Source organism: Plectrocnemia conspersa, unplaced genomic scaffold (genome assembly GCF_051122295.1).
Source record: "Plectrocnemia conspersa isolate PC_06_02 unplaced genomic scaffold, ASM5112229v1 ptg000003l, whole genome shotgun sequence".
NCBI lineage: Eukaryota > Metazoa > Arthropoda > Insecta > Trichoptera > Polycentropodidae > Plectrocnemia > Plectrocnemia conspersa.
In genome coordinates this window covers 17031425-17048573 of record NW_028277167.1, presented here as the reverse complement: position 1 = coordinate 17048573, position 17149 = coordinate 17031425, and the positions used below count along the sequence as shown (strand labels likewise).

Sequence of the window (17149 nt, the reverse complement as noted above, 5' to 3'; positions counted from 1 at the left end):
TGGTCAAATCTTTCAAAGCGGTATACATCTGTAATAAATATAATTAATTATAAGATACATAAAATTGTCAATGGTCAATGTTTTAGGTGTTATGTTTATTCTCACAGGGGCTACTAAACGTCAAACAACATGTCAAACAGTATATAGCGATTGTACACGTGAATATGTCCGATTTGGCCGAAGACTTATTCTGTCAGAAGCAAGACGAGCTGGAAGTGTTGAGAGCCATGTTTCCCGGACCGGGAGAATTGCACATAGACAACTCCATTGATTCTAATGTTTATTTACAATTCAAATTGAGCATTGGATCCGCGACGGCAGAGTTGAGCGCCGAACTCAATCCGGATTACCCGATAGCTCCTCCGGACGTATTCGTACGCTCCGATTCGTTGCACAGGACAGTTCAACGACAATTGAACGACAATTTAAACAAGTATGTTGAATCGTTGGATCGCGGCGAACCTTGCATTTACACCATCATAACGTGGCTGCAAGACAACGCCGAGCAATATTTCATTACGAAAAGTGAAGAAGTGAAAAAAGAAAAGAACGACATCAAACAATATGGACGACTATGGATTTTATCGCACCACATTTATAATAAATCGAAACGGAGCGATATTCTATCATTAGCCGGACAATTCGATTTAACTGGTTTCATGCTCGCCGGTAAGCCGGGTATCGTTTGCGTCGAGGGAGAGCTGTCAGCTTGCGAAGAATGGTGGTCTTACATTAAAGGAATGAATTGGAAAAAAATTGGCGTAAAGAAGAAAGAAGAAACGCCTCCGAACGAGATCTTTGATCGAAAATTCGAGTGTTTTGAGGAGATCTCGTTTCAGTCCGGCAACAGTTATCACATGGACATGGGAAAATTTTATAAATATTTGGAGGAACACAATTGCAGTTATATATTTATAGACTATTTTGGAGTGAATGGCCGAACATAAAAAGTGATAAAGAATAGTGCAATACAAATATTTTATTGCATAAGCCATGTTTTAAACCATATATGATACAATACACCTTTCACTTTTCGATACCTTGTTCTCCTTGCTCTAGTATGTTTTAATTTACTTTCTCACCTGCTTCAGCTAACTGATGTAAATTTCTACCATATGTGGTATAATGGTAATTGTAATGATTCTTCACGTCACGCAACCGTCTTAACGTTGTTTCCCTAAATTTTTTAACCTTGTCTTGTATTGCTTTTGTATCCGAGTTACTAACTATAACAATAACAATATATTATATTATATTACTAAGTATTTTTCAAAATATTGTATAAATGTAAACTATTACCTTTATTTAAAACATATCTGTTTTGTAAATTCACATAAAAATTAAGTGTTAATCTTTTGGCTGTTCTATCAATCTCACTGTTTATAATCGACGATTCAACACAACACATTGAATATATTAAAATAAACAAAATTACACTATTAACATTTACATTTAAATTGATCATTATGTAGAATTGCTATATTATTATATAAAAATATTTATTGTTCCATAGATATTTTAAAACTACCGTATAATGTCATATTTGGCAATACTGCGAAAATGTTGCAATTATAAAAAAAAACTGGAGAATGTCCAATTAATAATTTAATTATTTTTAGATAAACATTGATGAATTAATGTATTCTATGTATAGTTTTTTAAGGATATAATCGATTTTTTCATGAATTTTTTTACATAAAAAAAGTATTTTTTGATATTAAAAAACTATTTTTATGAACATTTTTTCTAGGCATATGGAAAGATTGCACAATATTTCCATAACACGTTTTTATTTTAATATTTCCAGATACTGGCACCAACATAAATACGTAATTTAATTTGCCACATAGATTATATAACCTGATTTATATATAAATTATGGGCTGATTTTAAATATATCATTATTTTTTGCCTTAAGGTCTCATTTTTAGATATAGTTTATTTTTTCTATTATAATATACAAACAAATTTCAGGGGTTACAATTTTTTTTACAAAACTAATCAATTTTGTTATTGTAGGGAAATTCAATTTGCTGCCGTTATTACATTTTTGCTAACGTACATATATAATATTATTGTTCTAGTCGATTTTTTAGTTATAGCAGCGTTTCCACTAAAAATACGATGAGTTTTATTGCTTTTGACGTGAATTTTTTACTTCTGAGAAGTAATTCTCAATCCTCAAAAGTAGTAAAATCTTAGTCTTTCCAGTGAAAATTATCAGTTCTAGTGCTTACATTTAATAAAATCATCGATAAAAGATTAAATCAGTGTATATATGAATTAAATTATTGAATAATTGTGTAATCCCAAGCTTTCCAATAAACATTCATGACAAATTTTAAAAACTACACACCTCTGCAAAAACATAGATATTTTGCCACAAAAACTCTTAGTATTTTTTCATAAATATCCAGCTGAGTGTAATTTCACACAATACTTGAATACTGTCAATTCGTTTTTGTGCCAAAGAGATTATTTGTAGTGTTGTTCTTGGATTAATATCAATGGATCAATTTATTATACATTTAATTGTTTATTTTATAATATTACATTGGTAATAATAATTAATTTATTTTATACAAATTATCTGATAGTACTGAATTTTTGAAACTGAAAAGATGTCGATGTTCCAAAGTCGTCCATTGCTAATCCTCTTCCCTCGCACGGAGAATGTATTTTTATTTGTCGCATGTGTGTATCTCTTCCGTTTTGATGATTGCTAACTACTGCTATCTGTATCATGAATGTCCTAATCGGCCTTTCGTGTATATCTTTAATAGGAATCAACACCCAACCTAAAAAATAATTAAATACAAGTCATTATTAAAGTATTATTTTTTAATTGATTAAATATAGAAACACAAAATTGCTTAAAAAATCCACTGATAACCAACTACAAGCGATGTTTTGTTCCATTATAGTTATAAAATGTGGCAACCACGTATACAATGTTGGTGTTTCCTGGCACATTTACTTTTATTAAGATATGACTCAATAAACAATGAAAGTTTATTATTAAATTTGCATAAACATATAAATTGAAGTGTTAATATATATTAAGTATAGGTATTTTAATTTATTTAAAAAGATCCTTACCTGTAGGCTCACTTAATTCTATAACCTCGACTTCTTGTAAATCGTTAAAATGCGTACCGGCTCTTATCGATATTCTACTAGGAGTGTAACTCTCGTCCAGTTTATAGTCGGTGTAAATATATATTTGATTTATTACAGTTTTTCGTTGAAACTGTATGTTTACTAAGTGCGGCAGCTGACCGTCCGATTGCCAATAGGTGTCCATGCAATCGTCTCTCAGCTGATCGATACCGAAACCTAAAGGGAAATAAACTTTAGATATTTAAAATATATTTTTAAATTGTTAGTCAATACCTGGCTTGCATGAAGATAGCGTCCATATAGCGTGAAGTCCCACCTCTCTTACGGCTCCAGCGCGTTCACCGGCTAAAGGATCTCTTTCGGGGGCGCTCATTTTTTATTAGATCTTAAATAGTTAAGTATGTGTTATCAAATTTTCGTACATTTGTTTAATAATTGAAATATCAACAAGAAAGTCTACAATCAGCGCCCGCCATTCGTGTTGAAAACAAAACTGACAGTTGGTGTTCAGTGTTGCTACTACAAAATATTTTTTCAATACATGTTTTTTAAATTTAAAAATAGAGCTAAACATTATTTTATATAATAAAAAATAAAAAAAGTAATACGATCTTGCAAATGTTTTCGAAACCAAGATTATATTTTTTAAGAACCAGGCGTATGTCATTTCTCCCATTTGAGGGTCTTGGTTTTATTTTATACTCAAAGGGATAAAACTCCTGGAGGGAGGCTATGTTTATGTATTTATTTTATTTTAGAAAAAACTTGGTGGCATTCTGGTAACACTGACGTGACGGCAGCGGAGGGCGGCACATTTTTTGGTGGTCTTCGACGGATGGACAACGGCTGTAGAGCCTCGTTCACCGTTCACTTCAAATCTCGGGAGAACCTCGCTTCAAATAATCGATTATTAAATAAAACATTTTAAACATTATTTTGTCCCAGAGAAGATATAAATATGAGTAATAATTTTAATGTACATAAAATATAAAAGTATACATAAACACGTGTATAAAACAGAAAAGCAAAGTAAAATTACATATTTTAAAACGAAAATTACAGTATTCAATTAATATTTGTTAATTTAGGATATATTCTGATTTATTTAGAAAATAGCCAATATATTTGCAACAGCCAACGGTCAAGGAACACCAGCAGCGTCTCATGCGCCAAAGTCTCCTTCCTGCTCGACTATATTTATAATGAACCATCGGGTGGCCATTGTGTAAATTAACGCGCTTAAAGGTATTTGAGTAAATAATATTTTTAAGTACTAAGTAACTGAATCATTTCTTCGCTCATATCAAAACCCTGCGTAGTATATGTTCTTTGGAGTGTCATATTATTTTAGTGTGATACAAATTAGTACAATCTAGTCAAATCTTCATAGCATAAAATAAGTTGACAAGACGTTCTCCTCAAAAATGTTGTCCTCCTTTGTCCTCGAACATTTCTGAGACAACCTTTATTTAGTATCCTTTGATATTTTCAAAATCTGGTCACCTTACATTAGACAGCTGTATCTATTATATTACACATTTTAAACCTATCTTCATCACTCGCACTTCTAGAAATACTTTGATACGTAATTTTACATAAACTCATAATTGCAAATTTTATAGGAAGGGATAAAACTGTGTCAACTTTTTAGCCAGTTACATGCCGAAAGAGCTGTTTCATATACAGTTTAATGCACACAGATATATAATTTATACCGATTTATGTACAGTAAAATGCAGGTGTCGAAAAAACTAGAGTAAAGTTATGCAATTGTGAAAAGGGTAAGTCAAAATCATCTTTGGTTGAGAAGCGATACATTCTCGCTTCTCTTGTTGAAGCGGCAATGCTCATTTCAAGGTTTTTAGTCTGTGTCACTTCCGGCAATAAAAAAAATATTTCGCACCAAATAAATAAAAAAATATATATATATATATATGTAATATCACAGTAACTGGTTGTCAACTCCTACAGAATCATCGTGCTAATTTCAGCGTTTGTGTGTTTTGGATAAAAAGTGAAAGATGTGACGCTCACTGGTCTACTGTATATATATAACTGAATTGTGTGATCTAAACATAAATATTAAGCAATTTACTACTACCGAACAAGATAAAGTACGCCAAAAAATATTACGTTTTACTGAACCACAAACCAAGAAAACGAATGTTTCTGACTGAATATTACTTATTATTAGCCATTGTTTGAATGTAGGATATGAGAGATTTAATTAATATCACAGAATCACCATTAATGTGAAATTTTACATCACTAGTAAAATAAATGTGGCATAGAGGCAGTTATTGAATATATTGGGTTTAAATTAGTCAATAATAAATTTATTATTAATAACTCTAATTTTACGTAGAGTTATTTTTTCCCCATCAGTATATTAGATTATTTTACACTTTACTATTAAATAAATTAAATAACCCAATTTAAAATATATTATTCATACAATGTATTTCCCTATGACGCATATTTTCGTAATGCATTACGATCTAATTTAGTTTATTAGTATTTGGTAGTTTATTTGTCAAAACTTCAGGGCATTCACCTTTACGCCAAAAATAAAAATTTGAAATAATAAAATAATTATTTTTGCCATATGGAATTTTTTTTTCTTATTTATAAAGCATAATAAATAAAGTAAAACATTAATATAATGTATAAATATTTATACTTCTACAATTGTTTTATTTTCTTTATGTCTTGGAGAAAAAATAAAATATTTATTTTAAAATACGTCAATCATTTTACATTTTTTTAAGTTTATCAGTGGAAATGTTTATAACTATTTTAATGCGTAAAAATATTCACATTTATTTTATACAAACATATAAGTGACATATTTATATACCAATAAGGAATTTAATTTTAAAATATTTCATTACGCGGCCAAGTGAACATCAATATTTTTTTACGTAAAATAGCAGTGTATCTAAACGACGAAACAAATCGATTAAACTAGCATATGTTTAAAGATATATAGTAATAACAGTCCGAAAGTTTGATATGCCTGCATAAGTCATATTGTAATTCTTTCGGTGAACACGCAGGCGCGAATATAGCTATACACCGCATACGTACTTCACTCGTTTCGAATCGAACACGTAGCTACAGTACGTATTGTCCATTCGTAACGTAAATATTGTACCTTTTAACACAACGTACATAGCTCGCTTTTGTTTAGAGCCGAAATACTAAAACATGAATCGCCTATCGTCGAGTCTACTTGGATTTTCACGAAAGTTACTGATTTCAGCGCAATTGCAAGCTTCCACGATGAGTCAAGTGCGTCAGAATTTTCACGAAAACTGCGAGAACGCTATCAACAGCCAAATCAATATGGAATTGTTTGCCAGCTACACCTATTTGTCGATGGTAAATAAATTATGATATTATTCTTTTATGTATTAATATTATATTATGAGTCGTAAAACTGCGCATATATAAATTTAAAAGTGTTGCGCAAATTCGTCTTAATTTGAGCAATATCCCAAAACAATTACAATTAATAATTTGAGTTGAAAATTAAATCATCACTTGCATAGTCTCAGAAAAAGCAGTTAGATTTTGAATTTTCATTTGTTTTATGGTTCATATATATTATCAGTTTTTGATTAAAACAAGTTAGGTGACGTTAATGTTCACTATTTTGCAAAAAAAGTAGTTCACTTGGTTTTAAAGAAACTTATGTATATACAAGTTATATCTGAAAAGCTTTTATCAACACTTTGATACCCTATAGTTATCATAAAATAGAATAACATTCGTAGTATTCGTATACATTTAAGTATTTATTGAAGTCTGAGAAGCATATTGAAAATTTATTTTGTAGAGACTTAATGCATCTTAAAATAAATTTATATGCAATAATATTTATTTTTATTTTTCAAACATTAACTCACAAAACGAAAAAATATGTTGTGTATGTATAACAGCTATTATATATTATATAGCTATTTAATTGGTTCCGCATTCTGAAAATGATTCATAAATTAATTTTCCTTTAACATATAGTTTAGACTAGAGATGTGATTTAAAATCGGTATCAAACTTAATGGTCAGTTATGGTATTAATATACGGTCAGTTAATAATTATAAATGGTCAATAAATTTGTCATAAACATTCAATAACTTTTTGATATACTGTTAGTAAAGCTCTGACTTTATTAACTAAGTAGGAAGTTTCATTATAATTTTTCCTGCTGCCAAAAAACTATAACTCAGTATGCTAAAAGTATTATAGATTTAAATTTATTAGTTTTGATTTAAAAAAGATAAATAAAAATTGATAAAGTCTACAGATGCTAAATATAAACTTAAAAATATGAGTAATATCTGAAATTTCGGCAATTACAAAGTTTTTTTCATAATTTTCTTTGTCGGCTATCAGTTGTTATGGCCATGGATGTTTTAGATGGTAAATGGACATTTGCTCTCGGGACAATTGCTCCTACGACAAGTGCTCTCAGGACAGTTGCTTTCAAGGACACTTGCTCTCAGGACAATTGCACTCAGGGACTATTGCTCTCACGGACAATTGCTCTCGTGTTTTTTTAATTTGCTGCATGTTCATCAGGAGTATACATTTCAAACTAAATTAGCGTGTCAGAATTTAAACAACGACAATCAGGATCTATGGATTTAAAAAAAGATTATAAATCGATGTTTCGCGTATTATATTGTAAAAACATAGAGACCTATTCTTAACTTCAGGTAATTACTTAAGTACATGTTTGTTTGCCGCATAGGCGACTGGAAATTCACCAAAATAGACATTCAAAAGATCACTATGATATAAACATAAACATTTTATCGGCGGATGGTTTGTGTGGCACTTGATCGCAAATATGCGCGAATTTAACATTTCTTACTTCGTTTTTTTTGTTACAATGTAAATATTTTAATGATTTTTCAAGACATATTAATATTATAGCAATGCATCGATTATAACAAATATTCATTGATTTTTAATAAGTGCTTCGACGCCTGCACTAAATTAGCGCTACCAAAATTTTTTAGCACCGTTGCCCAAATTAAAACGACAATCTATCCCGACCCACATAACTTCATCAGATAAAAAAGTTCTAGAAAGAAATATTATTTTTATTTATAATATTAACATATTTTATTATAATATAATAATAATAACAAGTGTATTTATTTAAAATAACGCATATATACTACAAACAGGAAAAAAATTACCTCATAAATAAAAAAACCCGATCTGTTTATCTAAATTTGTGAAATGAGGCGCAATGAAAATGTCAAAATACGATAATAAATGAAGAAGCATTTACATTTGAGTTTATATAAAAAGTGTAAATGAACATTTAAACGCGCATCGTGAATTTTTCGGATATTTTACTCGTAAGTTTCTGTTTTATCAAAATTAAACTTGGTCGCGCAGTTAAAATATTTTCTAAATTTTACTGACAAATAAACTTTTACAACAGCGCCTATATGGTTTTTCTATATTATTATTATCTCAAGAAACTAACCGGGGGACTAAAATTATAAACTAATGGTAAATGCGGATCTGTATTTCTGATTGTTTTGAAAACAATGTTTTTATTTATAGAATCTACCCGTGATTAGACGATTCCGTGATTAGACGAATTCAAACATTAAGTTATAAAATAAAAAACCTATCCGTACAATTGAGCCTTATTAAATATTTTACGTTTTTTACTACATGTGTCACGTTTAATTTTAACGACAAGATTGTTTATCTCAATTGTCGCAAGTTATTAAGAACACCATGCGAAAACTATTGCGTGATATATAAAAACAATGACGTTGCTTTTTTAAATTCATGTTTCATGTAATTGTTGTTGTTTGATATTTATGTTATAAAAAAATTTGTCTGATTTGGTGAGTCACTTTTTCATTGCCTGTAAATATATACTTTATTTACATTGTGTATTATTACTATTAACCCTATTATGTATGTATTGAAAAACTATTATCGCATTAACATTAATTTACCAAACATTTTTCACTGTCTTAAACATATAAAATTAAAAACCCTCTTCTTCATTTATCGATTCAACACTAAATATCAAAATCTTTAGTACCCAAAACATGTCTATGTTTTATTAACAAAATTATCTTCTATATATATAGTTTTTGAAACTTCCAGGCATATTACATGGATAGAGTTGACATCGCATTGCCAGGATTGCACAAATACTTTTTAAAAGCTTCATCTGAAGAAAAAGAACACGCAATGAAACTAATGAAATATCAGAATAAAAGAGGTGGTCTAATTATATATAAAGACATAATAGCACCAATAAAGGCTGATTGGGGTACGCCGTTAGAAGCGATGGAAGAAGCTCTCAATTTAGAAAAGAAAGTCAATAAGGTGAAATTATTTTATTTATTCGCTATTTTTAAATTGCAAATTTTTATAATGCTTTTTCGTTGTAGAGTCTTCTAAAAATTCATTTCATTGGAGGGGAACACGGAGACGCGAATCTTTGCGATTTCATAGAGGAGTTCTTGGAAGAACAGGTGGATTCTATGAAAGAAATTGGAGATCATGTTACGAACCTAAAAAGGGTCGGCGATGGACTTGGAGTCTATATGTTCGATAAACATTTCCAAGAAGAATAATTGTAGAATGGAAAAGGCTTTTTTCTTTATTGATGTGTTAGTAAAAATTCGCCTTTTGTGAGAAATCGATATGGTTGATATTATTGGGAATTTTGAGTCAATTTATACATTTATAGTTACTGTATAATATTTATGGGCATTAATAAAACTATAAACTTTGCTTAAAGTATTTTTTATTATTAAAATAATGCTATATAACAAAATACGTTTGTTTTATTTTACTGTCTATTTTTTTATTTGCGTGTATTGACACCCGTTTCGCATGTTGTGTTCGTTCGCGAACACCGTCTTACGGCGATAGAAAATGTTTAAGGTTTGACTGTTAATCAGCTCCAACCGTCCTTACGGGATGGTCGGAATGTGCCAAATTTAATAAATAGTTAAACACAAATATACGTTTTTGGATTCAGACCTCAGTACAAACCAGTTCACGTATCCCGATAATCAACAACGTGCGAACCTGACCCTTGTAGAATTGCGGCTTACTAGGGCTTTGAAGGACCAGCGAAACACATCGATTGATGTTTGAATATTTTCTACGCGTTTAACAGCAAATAAGCTCACGTCTCGGACATTAACGGTATATAAAGAAGCGGTAAATTCACGCTCAGGTTTGTTTAAGCATATTGTGTATTACCAAAGTTTTGCTAGGCATGTCGCAAATAAAACAGAACAACGCTAGTTATCATTGGTATTTTTTTAAATAAATGTACTTTTATTTCGCAGATGCTTTTACCGATGTAAGCATAGAACAAATATAACTAAAAGCCATGACATTTTTAGTAGAAGGTCTGATCTCTTTCGGAAGTGATGAAAAATATCATGTAGAATGTCAGAAAAACCGGTAATTGTAATTCAAATTCAAATCAGACTCAATTGTGGCAAAGTAGTGGGAAACTACTTATATACTGACTTTCCTGCACTAGGAGTATAATCACACAGTGGTGTATTGAATTAAATAGTAATTTTAAAATCAAACCAATATAAAATTCCAGTAAAAATAAGATCCAGGTTCATGACTTAACTCTACAAAAAAAGCCAATGCTTGAGTACATTGATTGCTCTAAAGCTTAGATTAGAGTAAGAGCCATTAAAAAAGTAGCAGTTTTATATGTGTCTTTTTGCTTCCTCTGGCAATCAGTGCATTGTTTAAACTCTTTTTGTTATTATTGCTGTGTTCTGCTTTCTGAAAATGGCTAAAATGTAATGAGCTTGATATATTATAACCTAATTATATTATAAATAATATGTGTACTGAAAATAAGTTTCTCAGAAAATAATTCTTAGATTTGTTATAATCAGTGATGAAAAAGGAGTATCGGAACGTTACTCCATTTTGGGGTAATTAATGAGATTTCAGTTTATGAGAACACGGAGACGAATATCCTGGTTATTTTATTTGGCGACTATTTAATTAAGCTCAAATAAATTTTACCAGATCTTGTAACAAAAAAACGTGTATTGGTATTAAAAAAAGTATTCAGGTTTCTTAACTTATTAAGGTGTAATATTGCTATGCTTATATATTTATTATTTACAAATAATGACAAGTAACAGTAAAATTTGTGACTAAAATCAATCTCAGTAAATAATTTACATGAATTTTTGTAATTATAAACTATTTGTACAGCACAATCGATTTTATTTTAATTAGGAAAATATATAAAAATAAATGTGCGATGAAAGAGATGGACGCGAAAGTCGTTCATTCGACCATATGACGCATAGCGTTTTGTCTATGGTTACTATTTATTTGTCATCTCCTGATCGCTTCTAGTCTGCGTTAAAGTTCTGCAGTGAAGTTGTCGATTCTTTAAGACCGTTTAATAATATTAACATTTAATATTGACACAGTGGTATGTCACGGTGGTAGTTGGTAATGGAGACCGAAGAAGGTTTCGCGACCGGAGGGGGCGCCGAGGGGGGCTCCGGTCCGGAGGCGCTCGAGCGAGAGTTCTGTCGGATGGGGGTCGCGGACAAGAGCGAGCTCATCAACAAGATGAAAGACGCCTTGGGGTGCACCCTTTGTCCCGAAGCGGCCGCCTTTTACCTCGACATGAATGACTGGTAACGTTTCTATTTGTCTATTGCGACTCTCGCTTAGCGCACTTCGCTCGCTGAGCGAGAGTCGACGTTCTTTGCATACGTAAAAACAAATAAAAATATTACAAATCTTTGTTCAGAGATAACAAAGGATTCTTTGTTGTCAATCTGCTGGTTCCTGGTTCCTGATTTCAAAGTTATGCTATATTTTACGTTATTCTTTCCACTATTTTTAAAGGATTTCTATAAAGTAATACAACACATAAAGAAGCAAACGCTGATCGAGTTGAAACAAGTCGACGACACAACTGCTTCCATAATATATGACAGATTGAGGTTTTGAACATTTAGCTACTTTACAAGTCTTTGTTCTAAATTTGTCCAACTAATCCTTTCCCCGTTCCACGCTTATTTTACCACTATCAGTTGTGACACATTTTAACTGATTCTATTGCAAATTGTACTGGTTAGCGTTTTTTGACTTCCTTGAAGATATCTTCGCTTGCAGTTGTTCCATGCGGACTATTCTTTAGTCACCTCAAACTCAATATTGACCCCTCGAATAAACAGCAGCAATTGGGCAGTATCGGTAATATCTGTCGACAAAATTTAATACTACTAAATAAACTCACAAAAAAGGTGATTGTAAAATTGAATTTGAAAGCACGTGTTGGAGCTCTCCTATACATTTAATGTCCATTTCAGAGAATCTATCGGAGCTCTCGGAATTAAAATGAAATATTTAATATATTTAATATTTTCCTAAACTATCAGTAATTGAATAAATCCATTAAAATAACATGCTGGATAGGAGCTATAAACCTTTCTGATTAAAGCTTTTAATAATAGTTTTTTAGGACTTTGGATTGTGGATATAGAGGCATTGAGATTTTTTGTTATAAATTATGTTGTTCTATGGCTTTTGTTTTCTTTGCAATATGTAAAAAATACAGTCCTGTGAGTACACTATTGATTTATTTATATGTTGTCCAAGTACTATGGATGCCAGAATATTATGTATAATTATATTTACAATATAACTAGGTGAATTATTTAATTATTATTGTTTCAGGAATTTGCAAGCAGCAATTGGTTGTTATTTAGATTTACGATGCACGCCGCCGCCCGATATGATACCGCTGCCGCCGACGCAGTCGTCCGCTCTTTGCGTGACGCCCGAATCTGGCTCGCCCACTTTCGGGCCTCGCATGCGGCTCCTCGAATCTGACGAAATAGTCAAAATTCCACCAGGAGTGAAGTGAGCATAACAATTTTAAGCTTTATTACACAAGAGCATAGTTAATCTAATTTATTTCTTATCAACAGTTTAGAATTTGTGTGGTGTGTTATGAACAATGGTGACAATTCCTGGCCGGACGGATGCGCACTCAGTACTAACGGCCTCTCTAAGGTGTTCGACGTTGCGCCCAAGCCTGTGATATCGTTAAATCCGGGCGGTATCGGCAAATTAGCCGTGAATTTTGTGACACCACCCTTAACTGGTTTACAATGTCAAGAAATTAGACTGTGCACTCCGCAAGGTTTACCATTTGGAGGTGAGTTGCGAAAAATATGCTCTTGTATGCTAAGGAAAATCATATGTATTGTTTTTCAGATGCTTTGTGGATATCGGTTATCGTCGAGCCTGAACATAATCAACAGGTAAATTTGTTTTAATCGTCTTCTACAATTATACTATAAATATAATTTATTACGAGAGATCGCTAGATCAATAGCCTCACATACTTAACAGTCGAGTTATATTTTTCTTTCCAGCCTCAGGATACGATAGCCGACTACAACATGTGTTGATAGAATCAATCGTCGAACAAAACACACGTCAGACTGTGAATAATTGTACAATGAAGTCATTGCCTTTTTTATGAAGTATAAAAATATTTATTGTTTATTAAAAATAAAAATGTTTACCGAAACTATCAAAAGACGGAATGCAATCAATAATTAGTACAATCTAAAATGTTTCATTCTAAATTGTTGTAATTATTATATTATCATTTTGTGTGTGATAAATGATAAGTTATTTTAAATCGTTTGTATAATACTTTTGCAAGTTATTGTCGCAATATTTTACACGTGAGATATAAGTTTTATTAAATATACAATATACTCGAAACGTATATTAAAAAAAGCAAAACACCACTTTTGAGCGTCTTATTGCGCATCTTTGAGATAAATAACTTATTCTTTACTTTTATCTCATTTTGTTTTCTTATTATATATTTCTTAAATTGATGATTGATGTTACTTAAAAAAACTAATTCATTTATTATAAGCATTTATTTTATACCAAATTACATAGTTTTACAGTCACTTTAGTAGTACACATATTTTAAAACCCGGCTCGTTCGGTCCGAGTGTTACATTGTATTGATTTTTATTTTAATAATTTTGCCGTTCGTATGGTTTTCATAATATATTTTTATTGTTCTAAATTAAACTGTATAACGGGGGTTCGTTACAATTGTAAAATAAATTTGTAATTGTATTTCACATTTTTTATTATTAAATTATACACATGTAAAAACCTTCACCTCATTATTGCAAATAGCGCATCGATACAAATATAGATTATAATAATATTACATCACAAATACTGAGATTATAATATGTTAGTTTCAGTGGAACTTTTGGTACGTTGATAATATTTATCTTTAGATTAATATAGTAAGTATATTTACACAGCCATCTCCATATTGATTCTCGGATGCGGCTTATAGTCCAATACGGTAAAATGTTCAAATTTGAACGCAGTGATGTCTTCGGTGGGAGCGTCCGGAGAGAAAGCCAACGTGGGGAAAGGACGGGGCTCCCTAGTCAACTGTTCTTTCAGAGCGTCGATGTGATTCAAATATAGATGAGCATCGCCGAGAGTATGTACAAATTCACCGGGCTATAAAAAAATGTTTACAGTCAGAGATAAGATTGTATTTATTGGGACGATAGTAACGAACCTTCAATCCTGTTACGCGTGCTATCATATGAGTGAGGATCGAGTAAGACGCAATATTGAACGGAACTCCTAATCCTAAATCGGCACTCCTCTGATAGAGCTGGCAAGAAAGTTTACCGTTGGCTACGTAGAATTGTGCCAAACAATGACAAGGCGGTAGAGCCATGGCAGATAGCTGGCTAGCGTCCCAAGAACACAATACCATGCGCCGATCCTCTGGTCGACGTCTTGGATGATGAAAAAATTATAAGAATGAATTGAATGTATTGCAATGAGTAACATCTTTAATTACTTTATGGTGTTGATGATATTTAGAAGCTGATCTTCGCCTTGTCCTGTGTAATCAGTTTCCATATTGACATATTTGGCACCAAAGTGTCGCCATTGAAAACCGTAAACTGGACCCAAATCACCTAAATTAATTAATAAATTAGTATTATTTACTATCACGGTCTGAAAGTATTGTTGTTTTTCACTAGTTAAAAATTGTAAAACTATAAAAAGCTGGAATGTTAGCTATATAGCAGAAGATAAATAATATCTCAATAACAAATGCTCCACGACCACTAAAATTAAGTTAAATAAACTGAACCGTGTTTCTCTCTATTTTTTCTGCTTACAAAATAGACTCAAAAATATCCGATGGAATTTTAAAAATAAAAGTAAAATCCATATTAGACTTATTATGAGATACAAAAAGTTTGATAAGAAAAATAATATCTGTCCCTATCATAAATCAATACACACCTTCCTCTCTATCTGTGAATCCCAGACTATCCAAAAATTCTCTGGAGCTATTGCCGTCCCAAATGTGAATTCCCTTCTCTTTCAGTATGTTGGCATTAGTGCTTCCACTGATAATCCACAGCAACTCTTCGATCACTCCGCGCAAGAACACCCTTTTTGTGGTTAACAAAGGCAATACTCCATCCTCTAAATTCCAGCGACTCTGCGTACCGAACAACGACAGGGTGCCTACTCCGGTTCTATCGGACCTCTCCACCCCTGCGATCAATATATTGTACAATATACGATTACATTCAAAATTATTTATTTCAAAGCAGTACTCAAAGTACACTAACCGACGTCAATAATGCGCTGCACCAATTTCAAATATTGAACCTCTTCATGTTCCTTATTCGCCGCGCTGTTCAATTCTTCGCCTATCGTCGGATTTTCTACGTCCCTAATCGGCCCCATGACTTCCACCGGTAAAACGCGCCAAATATGACAGTCAGTGTTGCCACTGGTTACATTTCATCTGAGTTATATGCTCAAATTAGTTCATTTTAAATAATAAAATACAAATTCTTTGCAACTATGAAAAAATGTAAACACATCATTAGCTTTAATTTGTTTTTAAATATATTCAAATGACCGAAATAAATGGAAATATTATATCTCTTGCCATGCAATTTTAAATTTAGCTCGTTCAAATGGTTAGCAATATCAGTAATACATGCAAGATCAAATAAAGCAATGGGATCCCCCATTTGATTTTCAAGTTATCTTGTATTAGACTTGACATTGTCTATAAGAAATATGGGTATTTCTTTTCGAATGGCAAGAAAGAGCTCCAGGCATTTTACAACACTCAACCAGCAAATATCGGAATGCAAAAGCAAATCTTGAAGCATCCACTTTACTTAAGAAGTAACGAAACTTACTATGAGTTTAAACTCTATTACCTTCTCGTATGATGCTGGTAATTTTTATAACTACTTACATGACATTGACATGTCGTAAAAACTTTCCACAGAACGTTTTCGTGTCGGCGCCGTTGCAGTGGGAACGCTCGGTAACGAATTACGCAGCATTAAGTGAATTACACAGTGTATTGTTGGGCATTTAATACTATTTTGTTTCAATAGGCCGCGAAATCCGATTTCTTGTTCCTTCATGGCTTTGACTCTATCAGTTACGATACATGACTATTTGTCGATTACTTTAAATCTCATATCGCCGTGCGCGTGTTTATTTCCTAAACATTGGTTAAAAATCGCAATTAACCGTATATTTAGTGTTATCGACGACACTGATAAAGGGTTAATTGAGATTTTTAACCGATGTTTGAGTAATAAACACGCGCACGGCGATAAAAAAGTTTTAAATTTTAAAACGTATTAATGTACTAAAATGTTGTTAACCACTTTTGCAGGCGTTAGAGTCAAAAGCAGAAAAAATCAGTTGTTTCTGGGTGTGGTGCCGATATAATTAACAAGTGCAAAGTTTTATATATTTAATTATAACAATTTAATATTCTACCCTTGAGGTCATTGTTAAAATTAACGAGTCGGAACGTTTAGTTATTGTTGTTATATAATCAAAATCCATATTTTTATATAATTTTGCTGCGAATTTATTAAATACTTATTTAGCATTTTCTCCATCACC

The 17149-nt window shown here is 31.7% G+C and overlaps 5 protein-coding genes across 6 annotated transcripts; 3 read left to right on the top strand and 2 right to left on the bottom strand.

The window, feature by feature from the left end:
* The first annotated feature begins 89 nt into the window (after positions 1 to 89).
* LOC148236806 (RWD domain-containing protein 2B) lies at positions 90 to 1037 on the top strand. The gene has a single exon (XM_088183194.1). The coding sequence runs from the start codon at positions 165 to 167 to the stop codon at positions 945 to 947; it is 783 nt and encodes a 260-aa protein (XP_088039320.1). The 5' UTR covers positions 90 to 164; the 3' UTR covers positions 948 to 1037.
* Positions 1038 to 2512: 1475 nt separating this feature from the next.
* APC10 (anaphase-promoting complex subunit 10) lies at positions 2513 to 3637 on the bottom strand. Its single transcript, XM_088183195.1, has 4 exons — positions 3581 to 3637; positions 3394 to 3505; positions 3100 to 3336; positions 2513 to 2798 (listed from the first exon to the last, which is right to left on the bottom strand). Exons 2-4 carry the CDS (start codon positions 3491 to 3493, stop codon positions 2587 to 2589), a joined length of 549 nt encoding a protein of 182 aa, XP_088039321.1. The 5' UTR covers positions 3494 to 3505; positions 3581 to 3637; the 3' UTR covers positions 2513 to 2586.
* Positions 3638 to 6199: 2562 nt separating this feature from the next.
* Fer3HCH (Ferritin 3 heavy chain homolog) lies at positions 6200 to 9901 on the top strand. Of its 2 annotated transcripts, none has more exons than XM_088182450.1 (4): positions 6200 to 6239; positions 6383 to 6501; positions 9266 to 9490; positions 9556 to 9901. In XM_088182450.1, the coding sequence occupies exons 2-4, from the start codon at positions 6403 to 6405 to the stop codon at positions 9739 to 9741; spliced, it is 510 nt and encodes a 169-aa protein (XP_088038576.1). In that variant the 5' UTR covers positions 6200 to 6239; positions 6383 to 6402; the 3' UTR covers positions 9742 to 9901. The 2 variants fall into 2 exon arrangements, with proteins under 2 accessions (XP_088038576.1, XP_088038575.1); XM_088182449.1 differs by having other exon boundaries at positions 6311 to 6501.
* A 1615-nt stretch (positions 9902 to 11516) lies between these two features.
* LOC148236803 (protein ILRUN) lies at positions 11517 to 14290 on the top strand. Its single transcript, XM_088183379.1, has 5 exons — positions 11517 to 11808; positions 12857 to 13042; positions 13111 to 13340; positions 13400 to 13446; positions 13561 to 14290. Exons 1-5 carry the CDS (start codon positions 11621 to 11623, stop codon positions 13594 to 13596), a joined length of 687 nt encoding a protein of 228 aa, XP_088039505.1. The 5' UTR covers positions 11517 to 11620; the 3' UTR covers positions 13597 to 14290.
* Ts (Thymidylate synthase) lies at positions 14068 to 16025 on the bottom strand. Its single transcript, XM_088183378.1, has 5 exons — positions 15838 to 16025; positions 15503 to 15760; positions 15048 to 15168; positions 14757 to 14982; positions 14068 to 14695 (listed from the first exon to the last, which is right to left on the bottom strand). Exons 1-5 carry the CDS (start codon positions 15953 to 15955, stop codon positions 14480 to 14482), a joined length of 939 nt encoding a protein of 312 aa, XP_088039504.1. The 5' UTR covers positions 15956 to 16025; the 3' UTR covers positions 14068 to 14479.
* Positions 16026 to 17149: the final 1124 nt, after the last annotated feature.

Excerpts from the sequence above, each read along its gene's own strand:
- Ts (XM_088183378.1), bottom strand. The coding sequence starts at position 15,955 with ATGGGGCCGATTAGGGACGTAGAAAATCCGACGATAGGCGAAGAATTG. Across the intron at positions 15,169-15,502 it reads ATTCACAGATAGAGAGGAAG|GTGATTTGGGTCCAGTTTAC; the intron begins GTGTGTATTGAT and ends TAATTAATTTAG. Across the intron at positions 14,696-14,756 it reads CACGCGTAACAGGATTGAAG|CCCGGTGAATTTGTACATAC; the intron begins GTTCGTTACTAT and ends ATTTTTTTATAG.
- Fer3HCH (XM_088182449.1), top strand. The coding sequence starts at position 6,328 with ATGAATCGCCTATCGTCGAGTCTACTTGGATTTTCACGAAAGTTACTG. Across the intron at positions 6,502-9,265 it reads GCTACACCTATTTGTCGATG|GCATATTACATGGATAGAGT; the intron begins GTAAATAAATTA and ends TGAAACTTCCAG. Across the intron at positions 9,491-9,555 it reads TAGAAAAGAAAGTCAATAAG|AGTCTTCTAAAAATTCATTT; the intron begins GTGAAATTATTT and ends TTTTCGTTGTAG.
- APC10 (XM_088183195.1), bottom strand. The coding sequence starts at position 3,493 with ATGAGCGCCCCCGAAAGAGATCCTTTAGCCGGTGAACGCGCTGGAGCC. Across the intron at positions 3,337-3,393 it reads GCTATCTTCATGCAAGCCAG|GTTTCGGTATCGATCAGCTG; the intron begins GTATTGACTAAC and ends ATTTCCCTTTAG. Across the intron at positions 2,799-3,099 it reads AGAATTAAGTGAGCCTACAG|GTTGGGTGTTGATTCCTATT; the intron begins GTAAGGATCTTT and ends ATTATTTTTTAG.
- LOC148236806 (XM_088183194.1), top strand. The coding sequence starts at position 165 with ATGTCCGATTTGGCCGAAGACTTATTCTGTCAGAAGCAAGACGAGCTG.
- LOC148236803 (XM_088183379.1), top strand. The coding sequence starts at position 11,621 with ATGGAGACCGAAGAAGGTTTCGCGACCGGAGGGGGCGCCGAGGGGGGC. Across the intron at positions 11,809-12,856 it reads TACCTCGACATGAATGACTG|GAATTTGCAAGCAGCAATTG; the intron begins GTAACGTTTCTA and ends TTATTGTTTCAG. Across the intron at positions 13,447-13,560 it reads AGCCTGAACATAATCAACAG|CCTCAGGATACGATAGCCGA; the intron begins GTAAATTTGTTT and ends TTTTCTTTCCAG.